We start from the raw sequence: 21763 nt of genomic DNA on the forward strand, positions 1-21763 counted from the left end.
ATATTATAATTAGTATATATATATTTTTTCAAAGAAAACCTTTCGGAAAAATAGGAAGATTGGGAGCCAAAGTCAGTGGCCTTAACGCAGTTTTTTTTTTTTTTTTCAATCGTATTGACTTAACAGGAACCATACAAACACGCCCACAGCTCAGGAAATAATTATCAGACCCAACTGATCCGCTCAGATGGGAAGAAAAAGTAGTTTGCTCTGCATCTCCCGTATTATCTCGAGTTTCAGTAAAAAATAAAACGAGGAGAAGTGTTTCGGAAGCCAAATCAGCGTCCAGACCCAAACCAAAAATCGAACCTGGCACTTTTTATCAGAGCGAGCAGCGCAGTGGGAGGAAAAGGAAAACAGCCCGTGATGCCTCTGAACGAACCGGGCAGGGCGTGCAGGAAGCCCTCAGCCAGGGAGACCCTTTCTCGTGGTTTTCGGAAATGGGCTTAGAAAGCTCCATCTCTCCGCGGTCTTCTCCACCTGAGGCTGCAACCGCAGGACACAGCGCCGGGTGGGGGACAGAAAGCCCGGAGAAGGGCATGCGGTGAGGGCGACCAGACGCAAACGCGGGTGCCGGGCGGGGGGGTGAGCTTGTACCCCGGCACCGCCGCTGCTGTTGTCCGGGGTGCTGAAAAGCCAGGAACTTCCCGGGAGGCAGCAGCCACTTTTTTCTCAGAGGGTGCGGTGCAGGGGTTTCAGGCCGCGCCTTTGCTAAGCCCGCCCTGACCACGGCCCGGAGGTGCCCGCCGGGTGAGGGCCACCCCAGTCCCGTTCCCGGGGTAGTGGATGGGAAGGGGAGGTGAGCATCGCCAGACAGCAGGCGGGACCTCAGGTGCCCGTCCCCACCTCTCCCGACAATCCCGTGCCGTGACCCCCGCTCCACCTGCACTCGAACTCTTGTCGCTGGGGACGCAGCTCCCGCGGGCAGAGACCCGCAGCTAGAGAGGAGCGAGAGGGGGCTGCTGGGGTGTGTGTGGCGCGAGCTGCCCTAGTCCCGGGATTGGGAAAGCGGGAGGGGGGGTTGGGGGGGGTGGAGGCCAGCGGGAGCGGGGCATGCGCAGTGGGGCGGAGGAGGTGGCGATGGCCGGGGGAGGCGGGGGGACTGCTGTTTATTTGCAGCTGGGCCAACTCCGCGGCGCAGGAGGCGGCAGAGCGCGGGGCGCCAGCGGCAGGTCCAGCGGCCGCCGCACCATGCCCGAGCCCACCTTCGGGCAGCTGCTGTGCGCCGCCGGGGCCCCGGCTGGGGAGGATGCCAGACACCCGGGAGAGGCCAGGGCAGCTGTGGCGGTGGCGGCACGATGGTGGTGACAAGCTCTGCCCGAGGCGGCAGCGGGGACCGTGCGCCCTCCCGGCGGCGGGGCTGCGGACTCGCGCCGGCCGGGGCTGCGGCGCTGCTGGCCGGTGCGAGCTGCCTGTGCTACGGCCGCTCCCTGCAGGGCGAGTTCGTGCACGACGACGTGTGGGCGATCGTGAACAACCCCGACGTGCGGCCCGGCGCCCCGCTCCGTTGGGGCATCTTCACCAACGACTTCTGGGGCAAGGGCATGGCCGAGAACACCAGCCACAAGTCCTACCGGCCGCTCTGCGTCCTCACCTTCAAGTGAGTCCCTCCTCTCGCGCTCGCAGCCGCCGCTGTTTCTCCGTACCCTCCGAGCAGGGCTGAGAGAAGTTGCGGGACTGGCTTGAGCGGCGTTTCTTTTCTTGCTGCCCCTTCCCCTCCACGTTTCCCTCGTCTCCAGGCTGTCCACGCCACTGCTCCGTGGACCTCGGCCCCTCTTCTCTGGACTGCAGGCGCGGTTCTGGAGGTGCGGGCTGGGGAGTTGGGATCGAGTTTCTCAAGAGTCTGCACTCTCGGCGGGCTCCTCTCGCACCAGGGCTGGGAGGGGGTGTTGGAAGAGCTGCCCCCGCACACCCCACCCCTGCCGGACCTTGGTCAAGGGAGATCGGTGGTCAGAGGCGTTCTAGACGGGTGGCTGTGGTAGTGATGCTTCCAAGTTGGGACTTTCTCAGAGGTGGTTTTGCGGCTTTGAAGATGGGGAGTGGATCAGTTCTTTAGGGGTCGCGTTCCGAGGAGACGAGGCGGGAGCCATGAGCTGCCAGGGCTGCTTGGGTTTTGGGGAAGAGCAGGAGAGTCCACAGAGGATCTCTCCCGACCTGCAACATCGGCTGCTCTGGGAGAAAAAGGTGACAGACAAGGGAATGCAGAAGCGTGGGACCCTCTGGGGATCCTGGCGTCCCAGTCGAAATAGTTTTTCTTTTACAACCTCGGAGTCATGATTCAGCGTTTCTGGGGTGGATAAAGAGTAAAGGGACCCAAGAGAACGCCAGGTTTTTGTAGGGTGGAGAATTTTGTTGAATTTAAAAGAAGGCGAGCTTTAAATGGAAAGGGAGAAGGGCTGACTTGGGGGAAGTGCTTTCTCATTTGTCAGGAGCTTGAGTCAACCCCTTCTAATTTGGCTCAATATTGAAGCTTATAATATCTCGGACAAAACTGTTGAAATAACGTGGGTTCAGGATCATCAGCGTTTTAAACCTTTTCTAATGGATGTAATATGAAACCCGTCTTTATGGTAATTATCATTGGAGACAGGGTAGGCGTCTCACAAAGCCTGCACTGGCTAGGAGGCCAAGGTCTCCTGACAGGTGGCTCTGATGACTTCGAAAAGGAAACCACAGCAATTGGCAACAATTCCTGGGCTTCTGACTTAATTCTTCCATTGAAAGTTTAATGTCTTAAGGAGGGTGGGTGAGGAAACTGCACATTTGACTCAGAAGAGAATATTTTATAAACATTTGTCCTCTTGGAAAGTGGTTTTGATTTTCAGCTGACAGATAACTGCAGCTATTGAGTGAGTTGCTCATACTTTCAGTTTTCCAAATATTTCTTAAAATTTCCTTAGATGGTACAAATATAAATGTTTAACTTCTAATTGACCTGCTTTTTCTTTTACTACAGTGAGGGTTATTGGTTAATTTAAGGTGTGGAATCCCATAGCATGAGGTGTGCTGGACTTAGGACAGTCCTGGAGACCATCTGGGTCCCTGTTCTGAGCGTTTTCCATTTTCAAAGGTCAAGGTCAAAGACTTCTGCCCACCTGGTGGAGGGTGAGAGCTGTTTTCACTTCTTCACTTTTTTTTTTTTAATTCATGCAGGAGATTGCAGAAGAGAGGGGTGTGGAGGGAAGGAGTAGACAATGCTGCAAGGCCATTAATGAAAAGGAAAATGAGCAGGCATTTGGCAGAACAGGGCAAAGGAAAAGGAGAGTTAGGGGCAGGGGGCAACTCTGTGGTAATCACTGATTATAAAAAGCAGCTTGGTGTCTAAGTTGCATTGTTTTTGGTATAGTGTATCTCACTGGCTATGTAAGGTATAATTAAAAAAATTATTTTGAGAAGATTGAGTTGCACATCTAGTGTGCAGCAGAGCACTAATTGGAGAGGGATGGGTGCTTCTTCAGAATCAGAAATGAGCTAATCGTTCTGTACTCACAGGAGTCGATTTTCATGAGACCTGGAAGCTTTCTGTACAGTCACCGGAGGTGAAACTGCACCCTGGTGCTGTGGAGCAAAGCTGGACATGTGTAAGGGACGACGTCGATGGTGCTAGACCCACACAACCCCAAAGATTGTTGCAAGGAAGGGCAGGAAATCCCACTTATTAACTATTCAGTGTGAACCAAGCATTGGCCTAGGCACTTTGTATAGCTTAATTATGTCTTTATGATTTTTTATATTACATAGTTGGTGAAAACACAAAGCTGTCTTGTAAATATATGCAAACAATTTTAACTGAAGTTAGGACTGTTTGAGCAAAAATCTTTGAGAATTCAAAACCTTTATTTATTTATTTATATTGTGGTAAGAACTTATCACAATATGAGATCTACCATCTTAACAAAATTTTAAGTGCACAACCCAGTATGGTTAACTATAGGCACAGTGTTGTACAGCAGATGTCTAGCACTTAACGCCTCTTGAGTAATTGAAACTATTTACCTGTTGAAGAGCAACTCCTCCCCGCCACCCAACCCCGCTCTTGGCAACCACAGTATTAGGATCTGCTTCTATGAGCTTGACTATTTTAGATGCATCACATGAGGGGACTTCTGGGACTGGCATGTTTCACTTAACATATTGTCCTCCAGGTTCATCTATGTTGCCACATATGGCAGGATTTCCTTCTTTTTTTAAGTCTGAATAATATTTCATTGTATGTATTATACCACCTTTCTGTATCCATTCATCCGACGATGGACATTTGGTTGTTTCCTTATCTTGGTTACTGTGAATAATGCTGCAATGAACAGGGGAATGCACATATCTCTTCAAGATCCTGATTTCAGTTCTTTTGGATATATTCTCAGAAATAGGATTGGTGGATCATATCATAATTATACTTTTAGTGTTTTAAGGAACCTCTATCTTATTTTCCGTAGGGACTGCACCATTTTGCCTACCTACCAGTAGAGTACAAGGTTTCCAGTTTCTCCATATCCTTGCCAACACTTGCTGTCTTTTGCTTTTTTCATAAAAGCTGTCCTAACAAGTATAAGGTGATATCTCATTGTGATTTTGATTTGCATGATTAGTATATGATTTATTTGCATGATTGGGTTTTGATGATTAGTGATAGTTGCCATTTGTATGTCTTCTTTGGAGAAATATCCATTCAAGTCCCTCACCCGTTTTTAAATCATTGGTTATTTGGTTTTTTTTTTTCTTTCTTTCTTTTTTGCTTTGAGTTGTAGAAGTTCCTTATATATTTTAGGTATCAATAACATATCAGATATGTGGCTTGGAATATTTTCTCCTATTCCATAGGTTGCCTTTTCACTCTGTTGATTGTTTTCTTTGCTATGCAGAGGCTTTTTAGATTGATGTACACTCACTTGTTAAATTTTGCTTTTATTGCTTGTGCTTTATCTAAGAAACTATTGCCAAGCCTAATATCATGTTTTGTTCCCTATTTTTTTTCCTCATAGGAATTTTACAGTTTCAGGCTTTACATTTAAATTTCTAATACATTTTGAATTGAATTTTATGTATGGTATGTATAAGATATGGGTCCAGTTTCTTTCTTTTGTGTGTGGAGAGTAAGTTTTTCCCAATCCCATTTATTGAAGAGACTGTCCTTTCTTCATTGTGTATTCCTGGTACCCTTGTCAAAGATCATTTGAGCATCTATATACATGGGTTGATTTCTGGGCTCTCTTTTCTTTTCCATTGGCCTATATGTCTATTTTTATACCAGTGTCATACTGTTTTAATTACCATTGCTTTGGAATATATTTTGAAATCAGGAATTGTGATGTCTCGAACTTTGTTCTTTGTATATTCAGGGTCTTTTGTGGTTCAATATGAAATTTATTATTTTTTTCTATTTCTATAAAAAATACACTTGGGATTTTCATAGGGATTGCGTTTAATCTGTAGATGGCTTTGGGTAGTATGGACATTTTAACAATATTAATTTTTTCCATCAGTGAACATGGGATGTCTTTCTATTTCTTTCTTTCTTTCTTTCTTTCTTTCTTTTTTTATCAATGATTTGTGGTTTTAAGTGTACAATTTTTCACCTCTTTGGCTAAGCTTATTCCTAAGTATTTTATTATTTTTTGATGTCATAGTAAATGGAATTGTTTTCTTAGTTTTGGATAGTTTGTTATTAGTATATAGAAATGCAGCTGGTTTTTTAATGTTGATTTTGTATCTTGCAGCTTTACTAAATTCATGTATCAGTTTTAATAGTTTTTTGGTGGACTCTTTAGAGTTTTTTACATATAAGATTATGCCATCTGTAAATGGAAATAATTTTACTTCTTCCTTTCTGATTGAGATGCCTTTTTTCTTTTTCTTTTTCTTGCCTAATTGCTCAGGCTGGGACTTCCAATAATAAGATAAATAGAATTGACTCAAGTGGGCATTCTTGCCTTGTTCCTGAACTTAGCTGTAAGCTTTTCATAAGTGTTCTTTATTATGTCGAGGTAAATTCTCTTGAAACCTAGTTTGTTGGAGTCTTTTACCATGAAAGGGTGTTGAATTTCATCAAATGTTTTATCTGCATCTATTTATGATAATTATGTGATTTTTATCCTTCATTTTGTTAAATGTGATGTATCACATTACTTGATTTGTATTTGCTAAACCAGCTTCACATCCCAGTGATAAAACCCACTTGTTCACGGCATATGATCGTTTTAATGTGCTGCTGAATTTGGTGTGCTGGTATTTTGTTGAGGATTTTTACATCTATGCTCATCAGAGATGTTGGCCTGTACTTTTCTTTTCTTGTAGTGTCTTTGTCTGGCTTTGCAAACTCATTTAAAAACAACGCACTTTTAATTTTAAGACTATTATATATTCCCATGCAGTTGTAAGTAATAATATAGAGATCCCTTATATCCTTCATTCATTTCCACCAGTGATGACATCTTGTGTAACCATAGTACAATTTCATAACCAGGAAATTGATGTTGATACAACCCATAGCTTTTATTCAGATTTCAGCAGTTTTACATATGCTCCTTATATTTTTATTTTTATTAAGTGTATATTTAGTTCTACGCCGTTTTATCATCTGTGTAGATTCCTGAGACTACTGCCACAGTCAAGATATAGAACACTTTTATCACAAAGATCCTTCGTGCTTCCCTATCATAGCTATAGACTTGTAATCCGTAACAACCACTAATCTGTTCTCCACCTCTATAATTTTATCATTTCAAAATGTTGTATGTGGAATCATAATCTATGATCAAAATGAGATTTTTTTTTTTGCACTCAGCGTAATTTTCTGGAGTTTATTGAGATTGTTGCATATATAAATAGTTTATTCCTTTTTATTGCTGAGTAATATTCCATTGTATGGATGTACCACCATTTGTTTAGTCATTAACCTGTTGAAGGACAGCTGGGTAGTTTCTAGTTTTTGGCTATTATAAATATAGGTACTATAAACATTCATTTATAAATTTTTATGTGAACATAAGTTTTTATTTCTCTGGGGATAAATGCCCAGAAGTGTAATTGCTGGGACATACGTGGTTGCATATTTAGTTTTTTAAGAAATTGACAAACTCTTTTCCAGACCTTCCTGTCAGCAGTGTATGAGTAATCCAGTTTCACTACTACCTTACCAGCATTTGGTACTGTCACTATTATTTATTTTAGTCATTCTAATAGGTATGTAGTGTCATCTCACTGTGATTTTAATTTGCATTTTCCTAATGATTGTGTTGAATATCTTTTCACGTATTTATTTGGCCTCTGTATATCCTCTTTGTTAAAATGTCTCTTCATATCTTTTGTTCGTTTTCTAAGTGGAGTTTTATTTTGTTAATGTTGAGCTTTGAGTTTTCTATATATAATATAGGTACAAATCCTTAGTTAGATATGTGGTTGGCAAACATTTTCTTCTACTTTATATCTTGTCTTTTCATCCTCTTCACAGGGTCTTTCCCAGTGTAAAATTCAAACCTATTTTTTATTAAAAGTGGTTTATTACTTCTATATTTGATTCATTGAATGAATGTCACTCATACTGAGAGCTAGAAATTCCCTAAATAAATAAATATATAGATAAGTAGAAATGCATAGTGGTTGTTACTATAAAGGTGCTTACTTGTATAGAAAGATATTATTCACACTTCTTCTCAAATAAGAAATGGGCTAAATGAAGTTGTAATGAAGAAATAGATTAGCTTGTCTACTTTTCCATTTTGGGAGGCAGGGTGCAATGAAGGTAGCTTGCCAAGATGTGGTGGCTTTGTACTATGTCAATTTAGTTAAACTGGAACTGTGTTTCTTGGAAATTCCTTTCCTGTATTGTACTGGGTTAGAGTTGGACACGGGATATTTCTTTGAGATTTGGAAAGTGAAAGTGAAGTGGCCGTATTGCTAGAACTCAGAAGGTTGCTGTAGGTTTTGGTGCTGTTGCAGCCTCGTACGTGGTTGTCACAGACACTGGCTAACCTGCCATCGCAGCTAGGTCTGCAGCTCCTCAAGAACTTTCCAGATCTCCTTTCACTACTTGGAATCATGGTGCAGGTGTATGTGTGCAGCTTTGTGGGAAAGAATGCCAGCCTGTTTGCAAGCCACTCATATCATTAAAGTTGGAATCTTAGAGGTTATGAGAAGCAGAGGTATATTGTAGTTCATCTTTCGGGTTCCAGGTCATCTTTCCTTTCCCCTCCTTCTAGTCCATCCTTCCTCCCTTCCCAATTGCCTGCCCTGCTCGCTTTCGACTTCTGTTATGGACACAGAAGCAGCAGCCTTACAGAGGCTATATAACCAGCTCCCACAGTTGTGAAAGGTCAAATCTGTATAGTAAATCCCCTTTGCTATATCATTCTTGGTGGTTCCGCTTATCTGGTCAAACCTTAACGGATACAAATGGAATTTTGTGCTCCTGGAAGTGAATTGAGAATTCTAATGAATTTCTGTTTCTAGTCAAATTTTATATTCAGTCTTTTCATATGATCATTTCCAAGGACACACAGGAATATTTTTGGACCATTGTAGTGGAATCAAAACATCTGTGAAAACTTAATCTGCAGCAGTAATCTTTTTTTATTTTGCTTCTTTATCCTTCACTGGCCATGACCTGTTTTTAATTTTGGAATCAGGAGAAACACATTAAATCACTCTGTAGACACTGAATTGACAGAGAACCCAAACCCAGGATGCCCATAACCCCCGTCTTGAACAATGGCCTTGATTGATTTGAAAGGTGCTTAGCTTTTTTATTTTATTTCCTCGCTATGCCCTTCGTCTTGAGAACAAGCTCCTATTGGATTGTTAGCTGTGCCATTCCATATCAGGAAGCAATTCAAAGTTTCCTTCAATAAGAAAGAACCATTGGTTTTTCCATGTTAAAGATGGGGAAACTAAGGCACATTGAAGGACCTTCGATTCATTTTCTCTGTGGTTAGGCTGTTAGATTATAGTATTCTACTAGTTTGCTATAAAGTTTTATTTTATGGAAGGCTTCTGATGGGAATATAAACCATAGGAGTGGAAGTGGGTGGTTTAAAATGTCAGAGTTAAAAAATAGAATATCTTAATATGTGCAGCTGTGAGGATTTGCAGCCTTTTGATGTTTGGATCTTGAGAGATTTTTGCAGCAGTTTGTATCTTTTAGTCACAAATGATATGCCAACTATGAAAATCAACTCTAGTCGCTCTTCCCAAAACCAAAGAGAAATGGTGGCATCATCTTTCTGGTTCTGTTCCTTTTGACTTGACCTGTCTGTGAATTCATTTTGAGATAATCTATTGCTACAAGACTGATAAGTTTATTTTCTATGTCTGTGATAGGAAACAAGTGAAGATTGTTTAGGATATTTGACTAGATTGTCTAAGATGTTCAATGATAAATAAAATAGCCAAGGAAAAATATGATTGGAGACAAGAAAGATTTTCTAGAGAAAAAATTTAAAAATGGCTTCTGAAAATTTCATGCTGAACTAAGGTTATTATAAAAACCCCAGGAGGAGGAAGTTGATTGCTGCCTGTTGGGTATGCTTTAGACGTAAGATAGGCTTTAGACTATAGTCTGGTAGTGTAGGAGGGATGTAAAATGAGAGGAATATGTTTTGGATCATGAGGGTTTTTAAAGGTAAGTCTCTGAATGAAGGCTTAGAGATCATCTTCTGAAATAGTCTTTTTTTTTTTTCTTTTTAAATCAACAAATGTCTTCTCTATCTACCTTTGGAGCTACATTCATGTTTTTCCTAACTGAATATGTGGTTATTCCACTTCAAAAGGACTGTGAGGAATGCTTGATTATGCCAAAACAATGGCAGTGTTCCTTTTCCAAATGATAAGACATGGTTTCTGTTCTACCAAGCCCTGTTTGATCTGACCCCTGGCCACTTCTCTGACCTTTAGTTTGCCAATCTCCACCTCATTCTCTCTACGTCAGCATTCCGTGAACAGCGTTCCTCTTCCTGTACAGGCCCCATGTGCTGCTACCAGGCCTTTGCACTTGTTTCTTCTTCCTGGGATGCTCTTCCACAGATCTGTGCACTGCTTGCTCTCTCACCACCTTTAGTTTCATCACAGAGCCCTTGCCTGGCTACCCGATCTAAAATAGCAGTCACTCCTCCATGTTTCATTCCTACTCTCTTACCCTCTTTGCTTCAGTAACCGTCACTGCTACCTGCCATCATATGTTTATTGTTAGTTTTTAGCTCTTCTCACTACCATGTGAGCTCCACGAGGTATAGCTTTTGCTCCTAGAACAGTGCCTGGCATGCAGAGTAGAGACTCAATAAATTACTGTTGAAAGAATGAACGAATCAATCAGTTTTGTGAATACTCGACTGTTTCAGGTAAATATTTAGGTAGGGCTACACCTTTACCGTGTAGAGGAAAAAGTCTGCTTGGCTTATTCCTTGGCTTATTTACTTTTTTTTCTTCCTCTGTCAAAGAGAAAAGTGGAGGCAGAAAAGGAATTTCCTGGACATATACAGGTGGTTGCAGTGGGTTCTGCTTAATGGGAGGTGAAGAGGCAGCTTTGATTCTGAAAGGGGCAGTCGTGGCTCTCTGTTGTGACTTGCTGGGACTGTGGCTATAGAGAATGGGGATTTTTAGCACTTTTGGCTCAAACTCCTCTCGTGGGGCATATTGAAGTGTGATGGCTGGTGGCTGCTTGCTCTAAGCTTTAAGGCTGGACACGGCAGCCGTACCTTCTGAGGCAAACCCCAAAATTACGCGGGGTTTTTTCCACACTTGACTCTCAATGGATTAAAGTTCGTCCATCCCAGTGTCCTACTGTTTGTAAGGATGGTCATTTTTTTTTCCAGTAGACATGAAATATCATTTCTGGTTGGATTAAATGGAGTATAAGGACCTGAAAATATTTTCTCAAAGGGACTATGTTGACTGACTTCCTCTGCTGAGTGTTGTATAGTAGAGGCTTTGTCTGGTCTTTGCCCCAGGTTCCTGGGAGGGAGCTTCTAAACCTCAAAATGTCCTGATTGATAGCAGTGTCTTTGTTGTTTACGGTGGGCCCCTCGGACCACACCTGAGTTTCTGCTGAAGAGGTGACTCATAGTGGGTCTGCAGATAGTTTCAGAAGGGGGACTGGCCATGATGGAAAGACCAATCATATAATTAGAGAGTGGGGACTTTGAGCCATGTGATAGCAACCCTCCCTTCCAACCTTCTGGAAGGGAAAGGGGTACTGGAGACCCAGTTCTCTCACATGGCCAGTGATTGAATCAATCAGCCTACATAATGAAACCCAAATAAAAACTCAAACCTGAAGCTTGGTTGAGTGTCCCTGGTTGGTAATTATACATCGATGTGCCCAGAAGGTGATGTATCCTGAAGACATGGAAGGTTCCTATTGAAGACCCTCCCACAATTCGCCCCATGAGCCTTTTCTTTTGACTGCTTTTGATATGTAGTTTTTTTGTAATAAAACTATAATCATAAGTCTTTCTTTAATTCTGTGAGTTGTCCTTGAAAATTACTGAATCGGAGGGAGTTGTGGGAGCCCTAAATTTGTGGCCACCTTTGTCAAACATGCAGGTGGCCTGGGAACCGTTGAACTTGCAGCTGATGGCTGAAGTGAGGGGAATCTTGTTCAGGACTCTGTCCTCCAGCTGTGAAATTTGCATAAACTTCAGGTAGTCAATGTCAGAATCACATTGCATCCAGGAACTCCACTAAATACATACCTTTAAAAGAAAAAAAAAATGCTAAAAATTGACCACTCACTTATATAACTAACTATACTATTAATCTAATAACTATATTGTTTAACTATATTGATTAACTAACTGTATTGTTGATCTGTTAATTTTTATTATTTGCTCATTCTCTTTTTGAATATTTGCTGCTGGGATGCGCTGCCTTCTAGATATGGTTACTGATTTTCCTGTCCTCCATTTCTTCATCCTGTCTTTGGTGCAGTAGTTACTCTGAGTACTTACTAGTAGTGACAATAACTGCCCATTGCATGGAGCATATTCTCCTCCTGACCAGATATCCTCTGTTCCCTCCCTATAGCTTCCTCACAGCCAGGTGAGGATGTGATGTCTTGAGCTCAAACTAGAACCATGAATTTTGCTTTTGCCTCAGAGGATCAGTCTCTTCTCTGCATTGTTGTTTGCATTGGTGCCTGCGAATCACATCCTTTGGTTCTTTAGATACATTAAGTGATGATGATTTGCTCATTTGTTCCTGGTATGAAGGGAATGCAGAAGAGCATTCAAAACAATGAAAGGCCAAAGGGCATCACCTTAGAGGAAAAATGAGAAGAACCAGATATTATTTATTGGTTGAATGATCTAAGACGATTATGGAAACCACTTGCAAATATTGGAGAGCTGTGATGATGGCAAGAGATGGGAAGAAGAAAACCTAGTGGTGATAGAGGAAGGCAGGAGAATATACCATGTGTTTAGTGTTGGGCAAGGGAAACTCACCAGGGTGGTATCAGAGAACCCATTATTTCATAAACTGGAAACAGATGATAAGGGGTACATTCAATTATTTTCTTTTCCCTGATTTTTAGTTCTTATTGGAAAAGAATGTATGTTGTGTCATTGCTGAGAAGTCTTGATTTTTCTGGTAAGCGTGGCAACCGTATGCAGAGACCCATGTTTCTCATTGTTCTGCGTATCACCTGTCTTGAATCACTGAGTTGCTTGGGACAGATCTCTAGGTCCCATTTCAGATCTACTGACTAAGAATATCAGAGAATCAGCAATTTGTAGCTAGCACGCCAGGTGATTCAGAATCCTGGATACCATTGGGATTCAATGGGAACCTATGTTTAATAAGGTTGAGATGCCAAAATCTCCCTACATATGGTAGGGAAAGGAATCTAAAAGCCCATTGAGATAGGAATGTTGGGATAGGAATGTTATCACATGCTGCCTGCATATACCTCCCACCCACCACTCTACTACATTCCCTGAGAGGGCCAGATGTTTTTGCCTTCACTGAGAAATACATTGGTGACGGAGCACCTGCAACTTTGAGAATCTCTGTGTTGGCTCTTTTCTGTAGGCCAAGTGTGAGGTGGGCTTTCTGATTTCATTGGGGGTGATGGGATCCTAGAGTACCAGAGGCCAAGTCGCATAGGTTGGCTGTCAAAGACAAGGTGAGTGCATTCACCATGAAAGCAGCAGGGATGCAGTGGTGATCAGAATGTTTTGACCCGCAGTTATCATTGGTGGTAGCCAGTTAATCACATTGTCACTAGGAATGAAGTAGACGGTCAGCCCTCTTAAATATTGCTGGATCTATATACCAGGAAAATTTCAGGTTCAGGGCCAAAAAACAGACTTGAGTCACCACAACGGAGAGTCATGACCTCTCGTGCCTTTTCCAGACCTTTGCCAGTTCCTTGAGGTAGAGGTCTGATGACTGAGGTGGAGTTGAAGTTTCTGGACCCTAATGCAGTCCCTAGTAGAAGTCTCTTCCAGAGATACAGCTTGTTTTGGTTTTTCTAACCCAGGGCTAGTTTTCAAAGAAGAAAGTTAAATGAGAGGAATAGGCTTTATCAAGAGTTGTGGCCCTTGAGTGTGAGGAGACAAGAGGGGCAGCCAACGGCTCTTTCTTCTCCCTTGCCCAACCCTCCTCCTGGGACTTGCTGGTGCCAAACTGTGTGACCCTGTGACCTTTCCTGGGGATTGGTGCCCTCTAATTGCTGTGAGCTCATTATGGTCCCACCTTTCCAGGCAGCTTTACAAGGAGGCAGAGAAGTTCAGACAGAGAAGGGGCTTTTTGTGTTCATATTTGCCAAGTTCTGGAAGGCTTTCAACAAGTCAGACATGAATATCAAGATTTTTATTTCAGAAAACATCGTTTTATTTCCTATTGCTTCACGTAGCTTTAAATGAGAATTGAAGGCTAAGTCAAATAAAATTAGAGATTCTTAGAGTTGAAGGCTGATTTTTTCCAACCTCTGTGTTATTGTAAGTTTTATTTCATTCAATAAACTTCCATTTAGAATTGACTGGGTGCTAAGTGAGATGGATACAATGATGAAAATAAATTAATTTCTTTTCTAAATTAATTGAATGCAAGTATGAAAAATCCTTATAATATTTGAAGAATATAGTAAAACCATTTAAGAAAATTGATTAAATGCTATAATGGAGGAACACTGAGGGTGATGTGGAATCTGAGAGACTGTTGTTTTTTTGTTGTTGTTGTTGTTGTTTTGATGGTATTTGAGGTAGGCTGTTATCACACTTCTGCATGGTCATTTCTGCTTATCCAAATACCTAGTTTTAAATATTTACTTTTTTCTTTGAGCTTAAGTCTCCCTCCTAGTAGTTGGCAGGCACTGTGGCATATTGTGAGTACTTGCACAATCCAAATGGGCACCCAAGTATTTCCATGCCGCCATGGAGGCCCAGAGTTGCCAGTTCTTCTAATATTTCAAGAGAAGCTGGAAAATTTTATATGAAATCACCTGTTTTAAAAATGTTGGCAAATTAAAAAGGAAAAAGAAGGTATATAGGTGAAACAAAACAATTTGCAGGCTAAACTTAGCCCTTGGGCAGTGTGTTCGGATTTTAGTTTCCACCTTGGGAGTAGTTAGAATAAGTGCATTGCTTCATTCATTCATCCATTCATTTATTCAATACATCTATATATTCATTCAATACATCCATACTTTCATTCAATATGTTCATCCATTCATCCATTTATTGTGTGACATCCATGAACCACGCATTATGCTAGACAGTGGGGATATAGCCGTAAGATTCTTTCCCCTGGAGAACTTGGTATCATTTCTATCTGTCATCTTTCTCTAGGCTGAGCATCTCAATATCCTCAAACCTACATTCCTGAGACACTACTTTGAGGTCCCCAACCCCTTTAGTGTCCTGGGGCTCTCCTGTGAAGGTGCTTCAGCATTTAATTAGCACCATGAAGGCACCGCACCTTCCCTCCTCCACCCTAAGGTAGAATAACTCCTTCTTCTCTATCTCTGCATCTGTAGGTTCTCCCATTGCTAGAATTACTTCACCAACTACTAATTCTCTGTTTAGTGCGTCTCTTTCTCCTACTATGTTGTTAACTCTTTAGTAGCAGATGACATGTCCTCTCTTTGTATCTCTGGGTCCTACATCGTATCTGACATGTAGTATTAGGTACTCGATAAATATCTATTGGAGTGAATTGAAATGAAAAATATTTTGACTTACGCAGTTCCCTGTTTGTCTGTCTGTTGGTGGTTGGTCTGTTTAGAAAGCCAGGACATAATTACTCTTTGAGTTTGGGAAAAATAACGGCCGTTGGACAAGTTTTGATGTGTACAGTTTTAATCTGATTGCAAGTACTTTGTTATCTTTTATGTCCAAATGGGTGTCTTTACTCTTGCCCATATTCTACATTATGATACCTAACAATTTCAGGCATTTAAACTGACTCTCAACCAGTCTTCTGGTACGTAACTCTCCTTTCCAGATACAGGCCTCTGCAAACTTGGTTAGCATACACTATAGATTCATTTAAGACTTTGATACAAATATTGGACAGACCAAAGATAATATCAAAATCCCGTGACACACACTGGAAGTCTCTATCCAAGGAGACATTGATTTATTATTCACTGCTCTTTGTGTTTACTACCAATCTATCTTATTCTATCTTGTATGCAAGGAGATCCTGAGATATTTTGATAAATGCCTTTGTTAAACTAAAGATGTGATATGTCTATCACACCCCCTTTCCTATTAAAATGTGAGGTCAATGAGTTAAACCTCCCTTTTGTGAACCCATATTAACTCCCAGAATCAGAGATTTTTTTACCAGTGCTCACAAATAGGATAAGTTCTAAAATTTTGTTATCATTTGTCTCAAACTCCCTTATCTATACTTTGTAGAGTTCGCTCTACATCTTTTTAGACATTTGGGGAACTGTCCAACCTGGATGCTAGGTGATTTCTCAAAGCTTAGATTCACGAATGTTAGGTACCTGGTAAAGGGCTTTCATACTGTTACCTTATACAGCAGTGGTTCTCCATTCAGCAATTTATTTTTATATTTGGAGATCTAATTAAATTCGCTTAAAACATCAGACCTTTGCCAGTTCCTTGAGGTAGAGGTCTGACTGAGGTGGAGTTGAAGTTCCCTTGAGGATGGACCCTAATGAAGTCCCTAGCAGAAGTCTCTTCCAGAGATACAGCTTGTTTTAGTTTTTCTAACCCAGGGCTAGTTTTCAAAGAAGAAAGTTAAAAGAGGGGCCCGAGCACAGGTGCTTCTGTCCCTGTGAAGTAGGGGTGCACCATCCTCCTGTCACATGAATATGTTGGCCAACCTGGAAGCTCTCTGGACCCCGTAGGGCAGGGATTTTTATGGAGGCTTCATCATGTAGCCATGATCGATTATTAACTGAATCTCCAACCACTCATCCCATCCTGGACGATAGGAGGTAGGGCTGAAATTATTTCCAAGCTTCTAATCATGGCTTGGTCTTTTTGGTGACCAGTCCCCATCTTGAAGCTCTCCAGGAACCCACCAAGAGTCACCTCATTAGAACAAAAGACACTTCTATCACCCAGGAAATTCAAGTAATTTAGGAACTCTGTGTCAAGAACCAGGGCCAAAGACCAAATATTAGAACAACACATACTCCTAGCACCTTTATTACTTAGGAAATTATAAAGATTTTAGAATCTCTGACCAGGAGTCAGGATGAAGACCAAAACATATATATTTCGTATTATATCACAATATCACATGTATGTACTCATATTTGAACATTTTCCTAGTTATTTCCTTATGGAAAATTTCTAGAAATGGGGTTTTTGGTCAGTGGGTATCCACTTTGTAAAGCTTTTGATACATGGTGACAACCTCCATACCTTCCAATTTGGACACCCACCAACCAGATGTGCAATTATCTATTTTCTCTCATCGTGAGGGGTCTGAATGAGTTTTAAATGAATGGTTAGTTGGTCTGGAAAGCTCAGCCTGATGAAGTGGAAAACAGTGTAAAACCAACCTCAGGGTGATGGGCTCTTAGGGAATTGCGCCCAAATTCTCCGAGATGGGCACTTGGCCCTGCCCTTCTCACAGCGCCACCATCCCCATTCTAATTTCCAGCAGCTCTCTTACCATATATGGGTCCTCATACTGGAGTGGGATGCTGTTCTCCCTTCTTTAGTTGGATCTGCCAGTCGCCTAGTTCATTGCCAGTTCCTCTTTTCCTTCGGACAAGTTATTTCACACCAGGTTCCTCTTTCCCTTTGGGGGCGTTACTTCACACCAAGTTCCTGTCGTAAGGATGCTGAGGTGTGCACAGACTCATGGGTCTGCCCACACAGCTGGCGTCAGGACCCTGTCATTGGATCCCACACAACAATTCAGTTTTCTAAACTTAGTTAGAACCTTGATTACTTCAGTGGAAATGAAAATGGAGTTGTTTAGTAACTATGCCATTTAGAGTCATGTGTCCAAATAAAATTTGTGATGTTTAAAATTCTGTAAATTAAAACTGTGCATGAATCAAGTCAAGTATTTAGAATATGCATATGTCATCGCTAAAGTTGACTTTTACATTCTCAATTGTTTTGGCAAAGAGGACGTGTGTCTGTAAGAAGCAGGTCAAGGGCATGAACATAAAGACGTGGGGTTGCTATTTTGAAGAAATTGGCTGGAGTATGGACAACCATAGATAATACCACCTAGGGTGTATATGCGCCCCCCCCCCCCAAAGAACCATACCCTATACAACTGTAGTTTTTTTTTTTTAATAACCCCACAGCCTTAATTGGGCACATGATGTCCTATTATTAAATTTAAGGCAACCTTCAGAAGTCTCTCTGTTCTGCATTTCTGTCTCAGGAAAGTATTCTTTTTTGATGTTGAACAATAAATTTCTCTTCATGGTTTCTTTGTCATGATCTTAGAATTCTGATTCTGAGATCTATGGGAATTTGTTAGGAAACATTTAATACAAATTATGAAATACTATGCTTATGCTCATCCTTTTAATTTCAGCTGCAGCTGGTAATAGCACATCGTTCCCCTGAAGCTCCCTTGGGGGTGGTAATTAATGATGATTTGTGGTACATAATCTGGAAATTTGTGTCCTGGTGGCACCAGGGGTGAGATAACATGTTCATGCCTGGTTTGTCCCAACTGTGACCACAGTCACAGTGTCATGGCTTCTTTCTCATCTCCAGTGTCTGTGACTGATCCACAGCCTTTGGACACTCTGCTGCTTGGGAAGAGGTAGCAGTAGAGCAAGAGCATTATGGGGTGTTGGCATTAACCAGGGAGAGAGGAAAACAGGTTCAGCACCTATCTGCCGCCTTCTCAGTGAGACCACAATGTTTTCTGAAACAGTATTGTATTGCATTTGCAATGATTTCTGCAGACAGGAAAATTCTGAGGTAGGATAAAAGCGATACTCCAGTATGTAGCATAATTTGATGTTGGAAGTCATTTCAAAACAATTACTTAAATAGTTTGCTTTTTACAAATGATGACGTTCCTCTGCTTTTCTTATGCTTATGTTCTGCACGTAGCTAGTTATTTTCCTTTTTGTGCTTTTTTACAGGCTAAACATATTTCTGACTGGCATGAACCCCTTCTACTTTCATGCAGTAAATGTGATTTTGCACTGCCTCGTGACTCTCGTGCTGATGTACACCTGTGACAAAACTGTCTTCAAGAATCGTGGACTTGCTTTTGTTACGGCGTTGCTTTTTGCTGTGCATCCTGTTCACACTGAGGCGGTGAGTGTCATTGGAATTCAATGAAATAATAAACCAAAAAAAACTAAACTGATCTTTTTTTCCCCCTTTCAAAACCATGTTAATTCAAAGCTCTACTAACGTGGTTATCTTTTATGTAAATCATTCTACTTGACAACTTTTCTTTTTGAATGTTCAAATGGCCTTTATTACACCATCAGGATTTAACTGCTTTTCTATATAACCATTGTTATTATTACAGATAGTAATAAATGACCACAGTTCTTTATTTGCAGAAAATTTAAGTCCTAATGTTTTTTAAACAGCAAGGGGCATTTTGAGATACTTATCATTCTGGGTCGTTGTTCCTGCTCTATATTTAATTATTACCTTTTCTCGCTCTGCTTTATATTTATGACATTTATAATATAAATATTTATAATATTTATGATTAAGTGCTAGGAGGAAGACTATAAAAAGTTAGACTGAAATTCTTCATGTTAGAAAGATAGACTTAAGAGAGTAACAAATAGTTTTCCAAGTTACCTGGTATTAAGTGTAGTTATTTTGTGGATAAGAAATTTATTAAGAAAGTATAGTTAGTTTAGCTATCTGGCCCTCTTTAAAATACTGACTTAATCATAACCTGAGATGGCATTATCAGGTTACCTTGTTTCACATCTCAGTAACCGCAGTTGGCTTATTTTATGTGTACTGTTAAAGTAGATGAAGACTTTCCAAGCGGTACCACAGTTTTAAAAGGATTGTTTCCATAGCCTCAGCTTGTCCCTGGACACTTTCCTAAAGTTTATCTGCCTGAGAACACACCTAGGGTAATCCTCCCTCATCCTCTTTCAAGTGCCCTCCTCTCATTAAAAGGGAGGGAGGGAGGGAGGGAGGGAGGGAGGGAGGGAGGGAGGTCTCTTATACATCAGAAACTTACTATGCCCTAGGAGTACAAATCTCCCAGGCACCTTACAAAAAAATAATTTGATATATTGGTGTCAGCAAAGCCTCCTTCAATTAAGGCATCATAACCCCAAGGTAGGGTTTCATCTCTTTCTGTCTTATATGTATTTCTGTGGCGAATAGAGCACGGCATTGGGAGTAGGCTGCGGTGCGCTGCGCTGCAGTTCTGAATTCAGAAGTGAGATGATTGTCACGCGGATGCGTAATGATATGTCCATTTGAACTGTCACAAGAAGTCTGATTTGGTCAGTTGTTTTGATAATGAGGACTGGTTCTGCCAGTAAGGCTGTAATATGGACATTTTCCACAAACAAACTTCTAAATTTGTAAGCCTAAGTTTTGATAAAAATGGATTTAGAGTGAATGATTAAGAAAAAAAATCACTTTATTAAAAAATTACATTATTAAAGGTGATTTTCCCAGCCCTTTCTGAGTATCTCAGGCTGAACAAGTTGCCTCTAAATGGAAGACTATGAGGTATAAGTAACAGTCCTTTGGGAAGTTTTGCTAAAACCTTTTTGCTCTACTTCTGAGAAACTGTGAACAGGAATGACTCTAATGACAGGTAACGCCAGTGATAGGTGTGCTTAAATTATTTGCTTTCAACCAAATTAAAGGAGGGCATGATTGAATTGTCAGTTGGCAGATCATTAAATGATATGTAGGATGATAGAGCCCTATGATTTTGCACATGGCTTTGGTGTTCAAAGAATTAAGTCACTGCTCTAACATGGCTACTTCTGTTCTCATTTCTGTGAACAATCTATGAAGATGAAAGCTAGGACTGGAACTGATGCTACATGCTCTCTTATTCTGACAAATGGTAATATTGAGCCATATAGACCACTGCATTTATTGAAAACAAAGCTGTTAAATCTTTTGCTTAGCGATGGTTTTATATTTAATAATCATCCTTTTTTCCTAATTTATTTCTGATGCATTGAACAATTGCATATCAATACTAATTAGTATAATAATGCAAAATTAAAAATTTAATACTTAGAAGCTTATGGTCACAGGAAATTTTTAGAATAAATTTAATTGTGTATGCATTTTATTACAGAGGGAGATAATAAAATATTTTTGAGCATAACTAACAGGGTGCCAAAAAAATGTATACAAATGGACACTTTGGTCAACGTTGCTTAAGCAGTAGTTCGCCATAATCAGAAGTGTCTGGACACTGATGGTAACCACTATGAGCACCTGTTGTAATTGCAGAAGTCAAACATGGCTTGTATTCATCTTTTGTTATCAGTATATATCGAGTATTACAATTTTAATAGTTTTTTCCTTTCTTAAAATGTGTATACAATTTTTTGGCACCCTCTGTATATAACACATTAAGCAAAAATATTGAGGGGGAAGTGAAATGGAAATATGAGTTGAAGGGGAAGGGTGTAAATGTCTACCATATAAAGAAGAGCCTGTTCATGTTGTATAAATGGAAAATGATGAGCTTCAAATTGTTATGGTACATTTCAGATTCCATTTGGTACATTTAAAACAATAACATTATAGCCTTATTTTAAAATGTCATTATATACAATGAATGGGAAATTATAGTCTTTCAAGTATTTAAAATTACAATGAAAAATTTTAGATATTAATTTTAAGAGATGAGAGAGATATGTACGTTTACTACTCCTGGCCATGTAGAATATATGATGCTGGCTGAAAGGCAATTTTTAAATCTAAGTCCATAGACAAATAATTTTTTAAAGTATAGTTGAAAATCTGTGCTTAGAATGTATTGGGGAAATTTTTGTAGGGAAGAACAAATGCATAGGGCAAAACAGTCATAATTCTATGCTTGCAGAACAGGAGAACATAAAACGCGGGTAATCTTTGGCGTTGTGACCAAGAGCTGATAAAGTTAGGTTGAATTCTAAAATAAAAAAGGAAAATCCTGTTAGCAAAATGACCTTTAAGGAAGGGTTTCAATGAGCTTTTGTACTAATTGAAAAAAAATCCATGGTAACACAATTATAGGGGCAAAGGAGTCTAAGGGGTGGGCATTTATTTAGGGAAAAGTGTTAGAGAAAATATTTGCATTCACAAGAGAAGAGGGAGGTGAAAGAAGGAGGCAGAGAAATTTGACCAACACAATAATCTACACTAGG

General features: G+C 40.6%; 1 protein-coding gene across 2 annotated transcripts in view; it reads left to right on the forward strand.

The window, feature by feature from the left end:
• The first annotated feature begins 1111 nt into the window (after nt 1-1111).
• Nucleotides 1112-21763, forward strand: part of TMTC1 (transmembrane O-mannosyltransferase targeting cadherins 1) — a 231062-nt gene continuing 210410 nt past the window's right edge. For both annotated transcript variants that reach the window (XM_074325860.1, XM_074325861.1), the window contains exons 1-2: nt 1112-1600; nt 18536-18713. In XM_074325860.1, the coding sequence (XP_074181961.1) occupies nt 1299-1600; nt 18536-18713 (480 nt within the window). In that variant the 5' untranslated portion in view covers nt 1112-1298. The remainder of the gene's footprint in view (nt 1601-18535; nt 18714-21763) is intronic.

Source organism: Rhinolophus sinicus, linkage group LG02 (assembly GCF_036562045.2).
Source record: "Rhinolophus sinicus isolate RSC01 linkage group LG02, ASM3656204v1, whole genome shotgun sequence".
Taxonomy (NCBI): Eukaryota; Metazoa; Chordata; class Mammalia; order Chiroptera; family Rhinolophidae; genus Rhinolophus; species Rhinolophus sinicus.